This window comes from Acanthochromis polyacanthus, chromosome 3 (genome assembly GCF_021347895.1).
Source record: "Acanthochromis polyacanthus isolate Apoly-LR-REF ecotype Palm Island chromosome 3, KAUST_Apoly_ChrSc, whole genome shotgun sequence".
NCBI classification, from domain to species: Eukaryota; Metazoa; Chordata; class Actinopteri; family Pomacentridae; genus Acanthochromis; species Acanthochromis polyacanthus.
In genome coordinates, this window is record NC_067115.1 from 26891078 (window position 1) to 26908707 (window position 17630).

Genomic DNA, 17630 nt, shown 5'->3' on the forward strand with positions numbered 1-17630 from the left:
TCAGCTTTTAAACCTCTGTGAGGTGTGTCCAGGGCTATTATTCCAACGACTGCTACCAAAACTCATCTGACTACTTAACGATGGTCGTTGTATCGGAGTATCCCATTGACGTGCAAATGTCCAGCCCATATGACCATAAATGCCCACAAATGACCATAGTCCTGCCCTGATCACATCCATATGCTGATATAGTCACAGTCATAGTGCCACCTTGTGGCTAGACAGTAAGTAGTCTATAAGTGGCCTATACATGCTCCAATCTGACTGAAATTTCCCATGTATGATCAGTTTGGTCCTGATGACATCAGTAGACCAATATGCAGTCAGAGTAATAGCGCCACCTGGTGGATGGACAACAAATGCTGTGTAACTGCCCCATACGTGCTTCAGTCTGCCTGAAATTTTACATGTGTGATCAGAGTCCAGTCCTGATATCCACATGCCGAAATACACTCTTGGTCTCAGCGCCACCTGGTGGACATGTGTGGATTCGCCAAACAGCAACAATGCGAGGACCCGTCCAACGCCGCTTGCAGCTTTCATTTATTTTGTGTTTTCTAGCCCAAGCATCGTTTACCTGCTCAAAACACTCGATCATGCAACAGATGGGCAAAGATTGAAGTCCAGAGCTTTGTATTTTTGTGTCCTTTCCTATATAAAACCCTAACACTAGATGGCGACAAAGGTTCGCTTTGCAGCTGTGCTTCCTGATACAGTCATAGCACATAAAACAATACAAGCTCTGCTTTTGCAAGAGTGTAACAAGAAATGTGCTGGAGACGACAATCAAGTGCTGTATCAATGTTGTTTTAAACTGTTCTTTTTTATATATAACTAATTTGACTTTTAATCAGATATTTAATACACAAGAACACATTGAACAATACGAACAAAAGGGAGTGATCCACCTCATTATTTATATATTCATAGATGTGTAAAACTAAAGTCTGGTCTTTGTGGCATTATGTAATTAACTCAGTTCCCCTGTTGTGATACAAATACTTCCAGTTTATAGTTGACATGCTGTCATCCTCTCCATCCTGTAGATGTCAATTGTTACGTTCATCCATGTATTTAGAGTTGGTCTCTACTGTGATAGCCATTCCCTTGTGGTCGTCTTTCTACCAGCCACCATCAATATATTATATATAAATATTTGCCTTTTTTCAGCCATTCTTGAGTCCGCAATTAAAAGTTTTACTCTCCAAAGGAACATAACATCTGAAATGAAAATACCGTGTAAGGCACTATGACGCTGTCTGCAGAAGTGTTGAATGACAGGACAGTCCCAGAAGGGTTTAAACTTAACTTCTTACAATGTTTTAGACAATCAGTCAAAGCACCAAATGTCTTAAATACTGACTGTTTATAAAGCTTAGCAGGGGCTCTGACAGCAAACTCATACTGTGTGAAACAGTAAGAGATTCGTAATCTTCACAGCATCCCACTCCAGCATCACACTTAAAGGGCGGAATCCTGTAAATCAGTAAAGTTTTCAAAAGTTAAACTTTTTTTGAAAGAATGCAGCAACTGCTTTGATAGTTTCTGCTTCATTTCTGAAAATGCAGGAAATTCTAAAAATTATTTACAAAAGCAGATGTTCTGTAAGACTTACAACAAACCTTTGTTTTTCTTTAATTGGAAATGACCAAAAAATAAAATGTATTTAGTTTTTAGAAAACTTTTAATGAAGCTTATTTAAACATGTTTGAAATTTTAGAACCAACCTGTCCTTGCATCTGGCTTTCAGCATGAACTATGTGCACCCACACATTAACCATCCTCTTGCACATTGCTGAAAATGCAACCACAGCTCCACTCACATAATTAGGAAACTAAAGTAACTTAACATTTTTATAGAACCAGCATCACAATTAACAAACAATTTCAACATAGTATGAATCCTACATTGAACCAATGAGAAGCTGAAGTACTGGAATCTGAGGTCACTGTTGTTATCTGGGAAAATGAGACTTCAGATGCTCCTTCAGAGCTGGTATAGTGGGAAGTTCTTTGCGACACATGTGGCAGCGGAGAGGAAGCTTCAACAGCTCACCGGTGCCTTCTGTCACAGTGATCTTTCCGTCTGTTTCCAGCATCTGAATGACATCTGTGTGAAGGAAAACACTGTGTTGAGGCCAGAGCATGTCAAAACTGTTAGCAACTCTTAGAAATATATAAATAGAATTTTTCTTACCGTGAGATTCGATGAAATAGTCGGTTGTAAATGAGTTCCAGTGCTTTTTGTTTTTTAAGCAGGGAGAGTCAAAGTCCTGGCTGATCACATGGAGGTGAACATGACTGTAAAAAATTTGCAAAAAGTTTTCATATTATTACCGTTTCTGGTGTGTGTTGAGCCTCATTCTCCTCATGAACATCATGCTTTTATTGCATTTCAAGTATCAATCTGTATTCAAGCTTAACTTGCTAAAATTTTACTAAAAAATTACAAATACCTCACGCTTCATAATACTTTACATACTATGGAATTTATGTGTATCTGAGCAGCTGCTCCCTAAGCCCAATGTTTACTTGAGGTGGAAGGTCACTTTACCTCTTGTGTTTGTGGTGTTTAATTACTATCTGCAGTAAAAGTTGGCAATCAAGAAAAGTGTAACTGGACGATGTTTCACAATCATTCCTGTTTCCCCTCTGTCATATTAGGCTCATTACTTTTGCCACTAGGTGTCGGTAGAGTGCACATTTTAGTGTAACAAGCACTACAGAAACAAGAACGAAGCTGCAATAAGCTAAAGGTAAAAATAAAAGCATTTTTCTGAATTTCTCTCTGATGCTTCTGTGCTTAAAGGGGAACTTCAGTTTTTTTCAACCTGGGGTCTGTTTTCATATGTCATTTCATACACGTGAGTGATGGAGAAATGAATTTTCGACATAGCTCCAGGCAGGCAGCTTCGCAGTTCAGCTAGCGAAAAGTATGGGGCAACTTGCCCCCCCCCCCCCCGCGTCAAAGTCCGCCCCAACGTGCTTTTTTCCCCACACTGACTGGCTCAGATAGTCTCAATGAGTGTCCCACAACATACTAGAGATGGGAAGTGAACGAAAACCTCCACATTACCTGGCGATCGCTCTTTGTTGTGGTCTGTATCCAAATCTCTGGATGCTAGAAAGCAAATCTCGTTCCGAAATCGCGCGAGAGCTCGCGAAATCGCGTGATTTTGGAACGACATTTGCTTTCTTTCACTTTGAAACATGAAGAATCTTAATGCCTGCATGCTTAGTGAAATGTCTGGCCCATTTTAAGCAAGATTCAAATCAGATGAATCAAATCACTGGCTGCCTGATATTAAAAATCATTAACTAATATAAAACCTACAGTTGCCTCAGAAAATAGCTGGCAGTGATATAAAGTATAAATAATTAGCATTTTTGTAATGGTTTAAAAAGAACACCAGAGTGGTCTTTCAAAGTAAAAAGCACCATTCAAACAGTTTTTTCTTACCTCATACTTGGGATGGCATGGTAACCTGTGCGGAAGCGTAGCGAGCTGGAATCTGGGCACTGCTGGATCATTTGGTCTCCAACTCGCTGCATGTGTTTGACCAGATCACAGTGTTCCTCACACAAAGCCTTCAGACTGGGAATCGACTGCCAAGGGAGGACTAGCCAGTGGTGCCGAGCTTTGGGGTATTTATCTTTAATTACTACTACTTTGTCATCCTTGTATACCTAGAAAAATGGAAACAAACTCATTAACACTCAAACTTTTTGAGAATCGCATTCAGTCAAACATTCAGCGATGATTCATTAAGTAGCACACAATTTGTAAATACAATGCCTGTCGAAAAAAAAGTTGCACACTAATATTTCATTGGAACGTCTTTAGCTTCAAGAATGACACACATTCACTGTGGCATTGTTTCGACAAATTTCTGCAATGTCACATCATTTACACCCCCTGTCAAAAGGTTTGAGACAGGTTCTAATTTATTTGAAAGATTAAGTGTCTCAAAACTTTTGACAGCGAGTGTATTTCTGACAAGAGTTTCATTAATTTTCTTTCAGGATCTTGTATTGATGATGGGAGTGTCAGGCCGCTGTGCAAAATCTTCTCCAGAACATCCCAAAGATTCTCAATTGGGCTGAGGTCTGGACTCTGTGGAGGACAATCCATAAGTGAAAATGACGTCTCATGATCTCTGATCCACTCATTCACAGTGTGAGCTCCATGAATCCTGGCATCGTCATCTTGGAACATGTCCATGTCATCAGAGAAGAAAACCTCCATTGATGGAAAGACCTGGTCATTCAGTATGTTCAGGTAGTCAGCTGACCTCATTCTTTGGGAACATAATGTTGGTGAACCTGACCAACCCCAGATTATAACCCTAATCCCCACAGACTTGTAGACACTAGGCATAATGAGTGCATCACTTCACCTGTCTCTCTTTATACTCCGATGCACCCATCACTTTGGAACAGGGTAAATCTGGACTCATCAGACCACATGACCTTCTTCCATTGCTTCAGAGTCCAATCTTTATGCTCCCTAGCAAATTGAAGCTTTCTTTTCTGATTAGACTCACTGATCAGTGGTTTTCTTAGAGCTACACAGCTGTTTAATCCTGATCTGTTGAGTTCCCTTCGCATAGTGTGTGGAAATGCTCTTACTTTCACTATTAAACATAGCCGTGAGTTCTACTGTTGATTTTCTCCGATAATCCAACAGTTTGTTCCGACCACATTAGTTCCTCAAAGATGATGCTTCACCACTATCCTTCAGGTTTTAATAATACGTTGGACAGTTCTTAAACTGATTTTAGTAGTTTCAGAAATCTCCTTAGTTGTTTTCTTTGCCTGATGCAGGCCAAAAATTTGACCCTTCTGAGACAGATTAACATCCTTTTCAGGACCACAGGATATGTCTTCTGACATGGTTGTTTAAGAAAAGAGAAGCTCCTTGCTGCATCAGCTAGAGTTAAATAAGTTGCTGCAGCTGAAACATATTCATCACTGCAGTAATTATCCAGTAGTAGGCTCTTACTTATTTGAATCCAAGTGGCAACTTTTTTTTTTGGACAGACAGTGCATTTTTTATGCAATATCTACCTGCATCTTGGGGTCTTGCATTGAAGTCTTCAGGCCTTGACTCCAATGTCCAACATTTTCCTACAACAGATTTTAGGTAATATGTTTCTTACACAAGCTCTATCAATGATTCATACAAGAGACATATTATTAGACACATTAATATGTTAAAATATTTAAAATATGTGACCATCTGCTTTTTCTTCTTACACTTATTGCTTTGGGTTCTCCGTGGCTTACTGACAGAGAGTTCTCTTCTGTCTGTTTGGCTGCTTTCATAGTCTGAGCCTCTCTCTGGCTCTCTCTGTCCTCTGAAGCCGGCTCTCGAGGTCTTTTGGTGCTGCTGTGGTTACCATTTGGATCCTCTTTGAACTGTACTGTGTATGGGTAAAGCTGATTGACAATATGGAGCTGCTGTCCAGGCTTTATTTTGATCTCATTGCCTTTACCCACCACCACAGAGTCTACAGAGGTGGGGTTCAAACCCAGCTTTGGAATAAAAATGAGATGAGAGAGAGTATTAACCAGTAGAACGGCATCTAACAATTATTCCAAAAAAAACAAAACTCATTACAGCTGACAGATGAAACATGTGCTCAAAATGCATAACAGATATGTAAAACAGCAAGGAGGACAGGAGAAATTTAAACAAGTTCAGAGTTACCCTTAATTCTATTGTTTTAACGGCTTTATATTAACAAAACCAGTATTTCATGTGTCTTACCTGTTTGACTTTGACATAACCTTTGTTGCATTCCGCTTTCAGTTCAACTAGTTAGAAAGGGACAACATGAGCACTGGTTAAAGTTTGTTTGAAATACCGGTATATACAAGCTTTTCAAATTTGATTGCTTTTCTTTCAAAATACATAAACACATACGAAAGCATGACACCAAATGCTAAAGATGAAAACAACTGAGTAGTTTTCATGGAGAGGTTTAGAAGAAAAAATATCTGCCTTTATGCGTACTAGTGATTCACCAAAAATAAAATTAAATGTACAAGGGAAATTTGTTTATTTTTAGTGCCGTTTGTTTTAGTAAAACCAAATAGCAATTAAGAACAGAATAATAAAACTAGTGTGATTTTTGTCTACAAATTCTGCTTCTGACTTGACTGTAATGGCAACATCACAACTTATAAATGCAATACTATTACAATATGTAACAATTTTCTTTTCTTGTCAATTTTGTTTCATATTTTTAACATAATCGGCTTGTATGATGATCAGCATCTTTCTATACTCTTTTCCTCATGATATCATAAGTTTTTACATATCCCGTCGCTTAAATTGAATTGACATTAATTTCCAAATAAGTAGAAGGAACAATGTACACCAAGATCAAGTGGAAATTTAATCTTAGCATGCCTAGGTGGATAACATTTGTTTGCTAAACTTGTGTGAAATTTAAGCTTGCTTACTTTTCTAGTTTAGCTACTTGGTAATGCAGCCAGACTAAAAATCTGAAATGCACAGTGTTGTTACCTCGCTGCCAAGGGCATTTTTTGTCTTTGATTGTCACTTCTAGGCTTGGACCAAAGAAAATTGTCTGTAAATGAGGCAGATGAATGGGTTTGTGATTACGCTCCTCACCAATAAGTAATCAACTCTGCATTTTATCACTTTATGAAGATTTTCTGACATTTCTATCTACATTTGGGTCACTTGTTTTGGGACTGCTTTTGTCACATCATTCTACAGTATGTCCCCATAACCATATATTTCATTGGTGACATATATTGAATTGTCAGTTTTACATGTATATAATGCAGTCTAATTACTATGGCAGCAGCCTTGTAATAACTCCTTTTGAGTTGAAGGAATTTTAGTTTAACATAATCCTAATTTTGAAGTCATATTTAATATCTTTGTTACACTAAATTGCAAAATATAGATATTTTGTAATGGCTGCCAAGACCAACAACATAAAGCATTTTGCATAATTTAGCCACATGATGATACACTTTGTTCGTACATTTACTGAAGGACTCTGCTCTCTTTCGTCACAGTTGCATGCAACAGAGACAGACTCCTACCACATTATAACTCTTTCTGAACAACGTGTCTTGACATACCATGCAGACACATTTAAGTGGAAAATGTAAATTAAAATTAAATACAACTAAGGAGAAGAAACAACATACATCATTACCACGTTTAGACGTCGCCTCAGCATATTTACTATTAAGTTTTTACGACATTGTCCTCTTTTTACTTACTTAAGGCAACGTTTTACTCTTGCTTGCTTTACAAACTTAGCTACTAGCTAGCGCAGCATGTCTATGAAATTGAAATGCATCGTGTTTTTACCTTGCTCCCGAGAGCACTTTTTGTCTTTGATAGTCGTTTCTGGGCCACGACCCAGCACAGCTGTCTGTAAATGAGGCAAACGGATGGGTTTGTGATTACCCTCTTCGCTGATAAGCCAGCAAATCGGCATTTTAGCATCTTACGGGGGCTTTTCTGTTTCTGTTGGCTTCATCTACATCACAAATCACGATTGTTTTGGGGGCTGGTCTCGTCGCATAAGAGTGACGTCACGGCGCGCGACATTCCTCCACGGTTAAGAAGCTTCTGGAAGAGTTGCTGTGAACCGACGACTGCCGCCCAGAACCTGTGAGAGTTCCAAACTGTCTTCATAAAAGGTTGGAAAAATGCCCATTGTCTGTCCTGAATACGTCTGTACAAGTGTCACACGAAAATGTTTAACTTTTGTTTGGGAAAACAGCCAGGTTAGCATGTTAGCCTTAGTCGGGCTAAGTCGCTAAAACAGCGACCTAAGGCCTGGTTAGCCCCAGTTTGTGCCCCTCATCCTGCGGGTGACGGGAGTAATTTAATCGTCGGCTTATCTAACGATTAATTTACTTGAGATGTTTTAAAATCTCCAAATGTCGTTTAAAACGTGGCACTTTTTTTTCCTGAATTTATTATGTAATTCATGAGTACTCTTCCAGTCGACTGTATTAAAAAGCATCTCGTCCACTGAATGATGAAAAAATATTTATCGTTTTACTAAGTTACAACTTTGCTTCGGATTCAAAACAAAGATGGTTACCTGACGCTGGATTGAAAACAGAGTCGCTACTAAGTGAACGAGTTTTAGTTTTTTTCCTTTTTTGTTTTCTTTTGTCCAGGGTATTGCTCTTACTCCAAACTGAGATTCTGCTATTGTTATAGGGGCAGTGTATGACAGAAAAACTTTAGCAAGTTCAGAAATAAAGGGCAAAATAAAGTTTGTGGTTTCAAATCCTGGGCATCAAAATTAAAAGGCATGTTTCTCAACCTCTACACTGTCATAGCACACTATATGAACACCTTGTCATCTTCCTATTTAGACTATTCTGCTTTGTTATTATTAGTTGAAGCTACATAGTGCATAGTAGAAGGAAAACAAATATGACATGTACTCAACATGACAAACACGTTTGCAAAAAGAAACAAACCCTAAATATTAACCTTTTTACCGGGTTTTATTTTATTTATTAAGCAACTCACATGTTCTTATGCTTAAGGTTGATCAGTAAAGCAGTGCCTGTGCAAACATATTGCATTATGCAAGATCATTCTGGCAGTAATTGTTGGTGGATTGTGCTTTACGTTTCGAAACGAATAAAATCATACCTTCTTTTGTAGTGGTAATCGCATATAAAGAATGCAAAAGAAAACGGTAGGACATGGTTGCTCAGCAGGCTTAGAGCTGCTGGCCTATTGTGAAATATAATTAGAGCAGCCAGCCCTTTACTAACTAACAGCAAGGCTTTCAGCTGTCAGCAGGGCTATAGATTACCTCTGAGACACCACAACCTGGCTGTTTGTGGAGCTGTTGGATCGTGTTGTGTTCCAGTGAGTGGTGTATTTTGTCTTTTTAAATCAGATTGAGTGGGTAGAGTAAATATTACAAGTTCAATGCAGTTCAGTGACCATTATGTTTACGTTTCAACAATAAAAAATTAAATTAGATTAGATTTTGTTGAACAAATTCAAGAAATCTGAGGACTTTAACTTTCATGAAGGTGCTATTTATTGCATGTAGCTTATAGTTCTAGATGGATGTTCCTAATAAACTGGGAACAGAGTGTAAATGTACACATTTACAGTGTTTCCCCTCCTATATGACTAACGAGGCGGGCCGCCTCGCTGGTATAGGCCACCGCCTCATTACAATTTTGCCGACATTGCCACCTCACTGGTCCGTGCCAAAAAAAAAAAGTAATGCTAAATATTAGAAAGCATTGACACATAAGTCCGGTATATTCGCTGCTGAAATCAACAAGCCAGAATGGCAGCCTTTTCTCGCCGTGGGTGAAGACAGCAAGGCACATCCCCGTTGGTCGGTAACACTCAGTTCTCGTATGACATCCCGTTGTGTTAGCTAATGGTGTTGAAAGGCTAACTGATGATTAGAAAACTCTTGTGAAATTATGTTAGCACATGAATAGAAGTGTGAGTTTTCATGGAAACCCCAAACTTTTGAATGGTATTGCAAAGACATGCAAAATAGTTCAGTGCATTGGATCGTTTTCAGAGCTGGCTTTGCACTTATCATACAGAGTTTTGCGGAACTAATTTCAATTAACTGAGATGGTTCATATTGTAGCAACAACGACACCAGAGACAGAGTACCTGTTTTTGTTACACACCATCCTCTCTGTAGCCAAAACATTTACACACAATTGATGTTTTTTTAATACAACCAAATTTTCCTGTTCAGTGTTTCTTTCCTGTATGTCTCACATGTTGCATACATGTAGTTCCTGCATGTCAACAACTTTTGTCTTGTGAACAAAGTAAAAAAACAACCTTGCATATTCCAAGCTACTAAATTAAAATGCATGTCTTGCAATGTGAATATTGCCCATGTGCAATCACAGTCATAAAGACTAAACGATATATTGTGCAGCTCTGTATTGATTTGTCAGATCAGTAATGAAATCTGTCTAATGCAGTCAATTTGCAATCACAATACTCTTGCAATAAATCTTACTTTCTGAACTTTTCTTGAATTGGAGAGGTTTTGATTCAACTTAATGATACTTTTTGAGGTTACATTTAATGTTTGTGTTGTGTTGACTGGCATTTTTGAAAATATAATTATTAGTTTGTTCATTCCCCATTGACATGCAACTTTCTGCTTTCATTTTCAAATTAAAACAGAGAAACACATCAGTTCTTGTTAAGCTGGATCAAGACTCAGTGTGTGATAGTTTCATGGCCAGCAAGATAAAATCCTCTTTCACAGTGCAGTCACATGAAGATCTCTCTTCTTCCAGTGATATGTGACAGAAATGTATTCATGTTCTACTCCTCTAAACTCGTTCTGTGTGATTATTCTGCATTCAGAGGCTGAGTATTGGCAGGCAGGATTTTCTCTGGTAGCTGTAGAAGTGTTCTGGTGTTAAGTTGGTACAGAATATTTCAATACTAAATTTGTTTTTTCTTCTTCCCAAGGTTATCAGTTAAAGGCAAACATGGTCAAGGAAACAGGTTTTTATGACACACTGGGTGTGAAGCCTAATGCTACTCCAGATGAACTGAAAAGGGCCTATCGCAAACTGGCCCTGAAATATCACCCTGACAAAAATCCTACTGAAGGAGAGAAGGTATCTACATTTTTATTACGCCCATAAACATCAGCAGCATTGCCAGATGTCTTAAAACCCTGTCTTTTTGTTTCTTTTTTCAAAGTTCAAGCAGATTTCTCAGGCATATGAGGTGTTGTCAGATGCCAAGAAGAGAGAGGTGTATGACCGTGGCGGTGAAAAGGCCATAAAGGAAGGAGGGACAGGTGGTGGTGGAGGTGGGAGCTTTGCATCGCCGATGGACATCTTTGACTTGTTTTTCGGTGGAGGCAGCCGGATGCACAGAGAACGGAAAGGTACACAAACATCAGAAAAATAATGCAGTGTATTGACATATTGTATACAGTTGTTAAAGTGACTCGGATTTGAAAGTTTTGTGGTCTGATTGTGTAGTAACGGTCTTCTTTAGTATTGAATTATCAGCTGTTGGCGGTCTTAGTGATGCTTAGCTTTTCGTCAGTCAGCAAGTAAAGTGTTATGTTAGCCGAGATTAACTTTCTGAAGGCTGGTCCAACACGTTTTGCTGCCACAGACGAAGTAAATTCATGATGACTTAAAATCAGCTCCCACCGTTTCATACCATTCAACATCTTCATAGCAGAATAAACAGAAAATCTGCCACAGGGAATAGAATTACTGATCTAGATAATAGAAAAATGCTGTCAGTGAAAATGGTTTGCACTGCTTCTAAAGCTTTCAAGAGTCTACAACTGATAAAGATAATACCACAAAGGTGGCCTTTACATATTATGGTATTTAAAGTTTCACATGAGAAAGAGTTTAAATAATAAAGCCCCTTTTTTTTCCCTTGGATTTTTTGCTAACAGGGTATTTTCAAAAGATTTTCCTCAAAGTCTTTACTCCAAAAAGCTGGCTGATTAGGTTCACTAAATATGTATGCACTAAATTGTGATCAGTTACTGTCTGTCTGGTTTGTTATTGTTCTCTAAGGATTTTCTTTTCAGTCTTTCTTAAAAATTGTGTCTGGTTTTTTTTTTTTTTTTCCCTCCATCTTCCTCAGCCACAACTCCCTCAAGACTAAATAACCTATAAGCCTGGCTCTGCTGCTCTGTGAACAGCATTTCCTGACTTATAGGTCAAAGCATTTAATCCCAAGACATTTCCAAATAATTGGTATTACATAGCACTGAAAGCCACTACACTGCCATAAGATGATTTCATCTTTCAAAAATGATTATTATTACTATTTCAAGAATGCCATTATGCTTCACAGAAATCTGGAAATTAAATAAGGTTTGAAAAAAATAGAAGCCGCTTGAGAATTTTACCTGTCCTTTTCCTAGAGTTCATATCAACAACTTCTGTGATATATCTGATAATGCAACATGTTCTTTTTCAGGCAAAAACATTGTTCATCAGATCATAGTGACACTGGAAGATCTTTATAATGGAGCAACAAGAAAACTTGCTGTCCAGAAGAATACCATTTGTGAGAGATGTGAAGGTATGACTTTACTATGGTGGTGGACTTGTTTGGTAATCCAAGAATAGTTTTTCAGCATAGTTGAGTAAAAGTATCCACTTCCTTCTTACCAGGTCATCTGAGTTTATAGGTTGAGAATAAATCAAACCTAAAACCAAAATAGTCCTTACCTTTATTATGCAGAGTGCTCACAGTTTTTTGTTCTGTTTTTTTGGAAGGTCGTGGGAGTCGTAAAGGAGCGGCACAGATGTGCATGTCTTGCCATGGAACAGGAATGCAGGTCCGCGTGCACCAGTTAGTACCAGGTATGGTACAGCAAGTGTCCACAGTGTGCCTCAGCTGCCAAGGACAAGGACAGAGACTGAACCAGAAGGACCGCTGTAAATCATGTGGAGGCCGGAAGATCCTGCGACAGAAGAAGACCTTGGAGGTCCACATTGACAAAGGTGAGGAAAAAAGGAGAACTAATATATACAATACTGTTCAAAAGTTTGGGGTTTCCATGAAAACTCACACTTCTATTCATGTGCTAACATAATTTCACAAGAGTTTTCTAATCATCAGTTAGCCTTTCAACATCATTAACTAACACAATGTAGCATTAGAACACAGGAGTGATGGTTGCTGGAAATGTTCCTCTGTACCCCTATGGAGATATTCCATTAAAAATCAGCCGTTTCCAGCGAGAATAGTCATTTACCACATTAACAATGTCTAGACTGTATTTCTGATTAATTTAATGTTATCTTCATTTTAAAATACTGCTTCTCTTTCATAAATAAGGACATTTCTAAGTGACCCTAAACTTTAGATTGGTGTTGTGTACATCTGTGTCTGCTGGAGGATGAAAGAAAAAAGTTATTTTGTACTTGTATTACCTGGTTTCTCATTTGCCACAGGAATGAGAGATGGCCAGAAGATCGTTTTCCACGGAGAAGGAGACCAGGAGCCAGGACTTGAACCAGGTGATATCATCTTGGTCTTGGATCTGCGAGAACATTCTACATTCACCAGGTAAAAAAAAAAAAAAACAGTTTTGTGTATTTTTCTTATTGATGCCATATAAATTCTTACTAAATGAGAGCAGCGTGCAGAGGCTACATGCACTGTATTTATGGTAGGTTTAATGATTGCTTTTAAATGCAAAAGTAGTTACTGAATCAAAGCTGGGGCACAAATTGTAGTCAGTGGAGATAAGAAAAAATGAGTGAAATTTTGCTTTTCATTGTGTTTGAATTTCAGTTTGTTTATAACGCAGAATACATTATTTTTTAAAAATCTTCCATCGGTAGTAGAAGCACCTTGACTCTATTGAAAAACCTAGTCCACTCGGTAAAATTACTTGTCATTTTTGTTCAACTTGTTTTTTTTGTTGTCATCAGAAAAGGGGAGGACCTCGTCATGTCAATGGAGCTGCAGCTGGTGGAGGCTCTGTGTGGTTTCAAAAAGCCTGTTCAGACACTGGACAACAGAACTATCGTCATCACGTCGCATCCAGGTAAAGAAAATCAACCTCTTAGATCATTAAATCCTATGTTAGCGATCAGACTAATGCCAGAAAGTGTTCTTTTTAGTGTTCTGAGTTTGGTAATATATAAGAAACACCAGCAGGTTGAGGGACTATTTTTTTTCTTTTCATATTAGAGAATAACACATCTGTTTTTCTTTGGAAAATTATTTGCACCACCAAATCAAAGGGATCAAGCACTAGCAAAGACAGTTTGCAAGGCTGATTAATCGAACAGACAATAGTCAGTCACCATGAATTTTACACTCTGTACAAAAAATGCAACTGGATGTACTTTTGGATGTACTTTTGACCTGATGTGTGCGCTCACTGGTGATGTCCCATGCGTGTGTGGAGAGTTGCTTGGTTTAACAGGTGAACAGTACTTTACAGTCCATCACTGTATAGACGCTCACAGTGACGTGTTTTTGCTACGGTGAAGTTGTTCAAACGTGTGCATTACGACCCTGTTGCTAATGATTGCCAACAGTTAATGTAACTATAGCAGGAATTAGACATTTAGAACACAAATATTGATAATAAATGCAAATGACAGTTTTTTTTTTTTGGCATGAGTATTTGTGCTAGGTTTAGTTCATTATGTACATTTATAAGTTGTCAGTGTGAGTTAACCTTTACATGACTTGCGTTTCTTTGCAATGAGCAGGCATGGGCAAGAATGGTTGAAATGACACAAGGATGTAGAATAGCGTATCATCCCTATTGTTACTCTTTTTTTTTTGTCACAGGTGAACTGATCAAACCTGAAGACACAAAGTGTGTCCTGAATGAAGGGATGCCCATGTATCGCAGACCGTTTGAAAAGGGACGTCTTATCATCCACTTCTCGGTAACAAGTTCCTCAACAATCCAATTCTTTAGCCTTTTTTTTTTCTTTACTCTTACTTTAGACATACACTACTGGTCAAAGGTTTGGGTCACTTAGAAATGTCCTTATTTTTTAAAGAAAAGCAGTTTTTTTTTTGAAGATAAGATTAAATTAATCAGAAATACGGTCTAGACATTGTTAATGTGGTAAATGACTATTCTAGCTGGAAATTTCTAACAGAATATTTCCATAGAGGTACAGAGGAACATTTCCAGCAACCATCACTCCTGTGTTCTAATGCTACATTGTGTTAGCTGATGGTGTTGAAAGGCTAATTGATAATTAGAAAACCCTTGTGTAATTATGTTAGCACATGAATAAAAGTGAGTTTTCATGGAAAACGTGAAACTGTGTGGGTGACTCCGAAGTTTTGAACGGTAGTGTATTTTATTAAAGCACTACTGTCAAGATCACATATACAAACATGCACACATTGAATATCTCCTCTCTTACAATAACAAATCACACACTATTCATTCTCTGTCTGGGTCATTGTCATGTGAAGTTTGTCTCTGTTTATGCTGTGCTACATTTGTCTATGTGTGATCACCTGTTATATTTGGCTACCAGTAAAATACCAACAAGCAAAAAGAGATTAGCATTTATGCACGCACACATGGTAGTACGATATATCATAATGTACCTACAATGGTCAGTGCTGCGCAGCTATGTACATGGTTGTTGTAATTCAACTGTTTGTGGTTGCTTCCTTTAGGTGGTGTTCCCACAAGCCAACTTCCTCCCCAAGCATAAGCTGAAAGAGCTGGAGCGCTACCTTCCAGAGAAGAAGGATGCGGAGCAGCCAGACAGTATGGACGACGACCTGTACATCTACGCTGACCTGGAGGACTGTGATTTTGAGAACAGAAAGCGATCCAAACATCAGTACTACTACATGGATGAAGACGACTACGCTAGCACTGGTGGTGTTCAGTGCCACACGTCCTAAATGACGGCTGATCTCTGCCTGGTCTAGGAGCCCAAATCCTCATCTCTAATGCAAAGCACCTTTTTCAGATTTTGTGCACTTTTTATTTTGCTGCCTTTGTTAAAATCATTTACTCTCTTAAGGTTTTGTTTGAAGCTGAAACTTAAAACTGTGTCTCAGTGCCCTCCTGATTTCCTCTAATATTTTTAGGATAGCGTAGTGTGTGATAAAATTCCAGGATCTGAACTCAGGTCCAGCTGAATGGGGTTCCCTATCATCTCTTGGACATAATTTTAATCCTTTTTTTCTTTTTGTTCCAGTCACACTGTGATTAAAGACGAGGGCTGGTAAAACGGGCTTCAGAGGAAAGGAGAAAAAAAAACTTTTTGCCTAATCAAGGACTGCCTGCTTTTTATGCAGTTACACTGAAACTGACGCCAATATTGATATGAAATAGCCTTTTTATAGTGTTACTAACTCATTTGTTCTGAATCACTTGTTGGTGACTCATCCAGTCAGTCCACTGTCTTTGAGGACCTGATATTCGGATGATGGTGGAGGGGGATGTGCTTTGAAGCTTGAGTTAAACCATTCATGCTGTTTTACCCTTTCAAGGGCTAATTATTTTTATTTTTTTTTTTTTTTAGAAATTTAAAAACAATCTTGAAAATGTGAATTGAGAGGAGTTGCCGGGCAGGCTAGCCTTTAGGTTTACGCCACTCAATTGTATGTCATTCCAGCTAATATTTAAGTTGAATTTAATATTTGTACTTATTCTGAGCTGTAGTCAGTGGTTTGTGCTGATGCCACGTATGCATTGCATCTTTTTAATACATGAAATCTGCGACAGTTTTGTTACATGACATGATAAATAGTCTTTGGAAAGACCCCAGAAGATTATAAAGTGCCATGCTGCACCCACATTCTATTAGTAAGAGTGTCTAATGTGAGAGAAAAGCTGTTTTAGTTGTAGTTTTTACATTATTGCAAGATTAAGAGTTCAGCTATTTCTCTGTTCTGTCTTAATTTAACTGACAAATCAAAGTGGAAAGCTAATTCTGTTGATGGGTTTTGCTGATGTTGGCAAACAAGCAAAAGAAGGTGGAGTATGCCATTCTAAATCAAGACACTTTTTTTTTGTCAGATTCAGAAGATATCTGCTTACAGACAGGTGTTGGTAAACAGAAATGATCTTGGACCAATCTACTGAACACTGTTCCACTTTGTTCTGTGCTTTGGAAGCGAGAGGAACAGCAAATCTGCACATGCTAACTATCTACATAAGCTAAATACCAACAAACTGTCTCCAGAATGGCAGGCTCCATCTTTAGTTGATCCCTTCTTTCATATTTACAGTCCTACATGTAAATGCCAAATGGGTCATGGGAGGCAAATCTGATACCTCAGAAGTGTCTGCCTGTTTGCAAGCCTTATCATAACTTGAAGTTGCTTGATAATGCAGTTTGTTTTCCTCATGATTGTTTGCCTTGGGTATTTAAAACATAGTTTTACTCAAAGAGGAGGGGGTCCTTAAGTACACTGACGGTTGTTCTTAAAAGCAGTTTTTTGTGTCCTCGTAATTTCAGGGGATGTCAGTGCAAAGTTCAACTTAAGTGTTGTCAAGTTTTTAATTTAACTTGAGTTATGTTGGGACCAAGGATCTGTTATTTGTGTTTTCTAATTAAATGTAATTTGAGAGTATTTGTAAAACGTGTTGTTGCAATGAATGCATAAAAAGACTGTTTGACATGAGCAGTCATCTGTTGGCAGATAAACTGTTAGTTTCAAGTCTTTAACTATAAATCTTTCTTTTCTAGGTAAACAGTCTGCATTTTATACCAAGAAAATTATTTTTATTAAGATTAAGACATTCTGCTACAGATTTTCAAAAATGACTCGTGTATTTTTGTCCCACCAGTTCCCTGTATGTGAAGTTAATTTTTCAAATCTAACTTTTAGGTTTTAGGTTCAAATCTGTAAAAATAAGTGTTTGCTGGGTTTTAGTTTACCGTTTTCTTACATTAGATATGTCTACACCATACAAACGGATACATTTTCATTGTTTCCTGAAACTTTGTTGATCACAACGACACAGTAACAAAAGAACACTTGAGTTACTGAGTTTTATGCAGCTCCAGAGGAAATCAAAGAAGGCAGCATGTTCATTGGTTTTCATGTTTCTCATGCTCAATGCTACACTGAGGGCATCAAAAGGCACAGATGACCCCAAAGCCCA

At 38.1% G+C, this 17630-nt stretch overlaps 2 protein-coding genes across 3 annotated transcripts; one reads left to right on the plus strand and one right to left on the minus strand.

Annotated features, from left to right (window-relative positions):
• Window positions 1-1665: 1665 nt before the first annotated feature.
• aptx (aprataxin) lies at window positions 1666-7508 on the minus strand. 2 transcript variants are annotated; one of them, XM_022213383.2, is made up of 8 exons: window positions 7358-7508; window positions 6533-6596; window positions 5771-5817; window positions 5257-5535; window positions 5068-5127; window positions 3461-3687; window positions 2198-2301; window positions 1666-2110 (listed from the first exon to the last, which is right to left on the minus strand). In XM_022213383.2, the coding sequence occupies exons 1-8, from the start codon at window positions 7493-7495 to the stop codon at window positions 1956-1958; spliced, it is 1074 nt and encodes a 357-aa protein (XP_022069075.2). In that variant the 5' UTR covers window positions 7496-7508; the 3' UTR covers window positions 1666-1955. The 2 variants fall into 2 exon arrangements, with proteins under 2 accessions (XP_022069075.2, XP_022069076.2); XM_022213384.2 differs by lacking the exon at window positions 6533-6596.
• Window positions 7509-7562: 54 nt separating this feature from the next.
• dnaja1 (DnaJ heat shock protein family (Hsp40) member A1) lies at window positions 7563-17146 on the plus strand. The gene is made up of 9 exons (XM_022213382.2): window positions 7563-7692; window positions 10496-10647; window positions 10733-10922; window positions 11987-12091; window positions 12289-12516; window positions 12970-13084; window positions 13453-13568; window positions 14327-14427; window positions 15182-17146. The coding sequence occupies exons 2-9, from the start codon at window positions 10516-10518 to the stop codon at window positions 15413-15415; spliced, it is 1221 nt and encodes a 406-aa protein (XP_022069074.2). The 5' UTR covers window positions 7563-7692; window positions 10496-10515; the 3' UTR covers window positions 15416-17146.
• The last annotated feature ends 484 nt before the right edge of the window (window positions 17147-17630 follow it).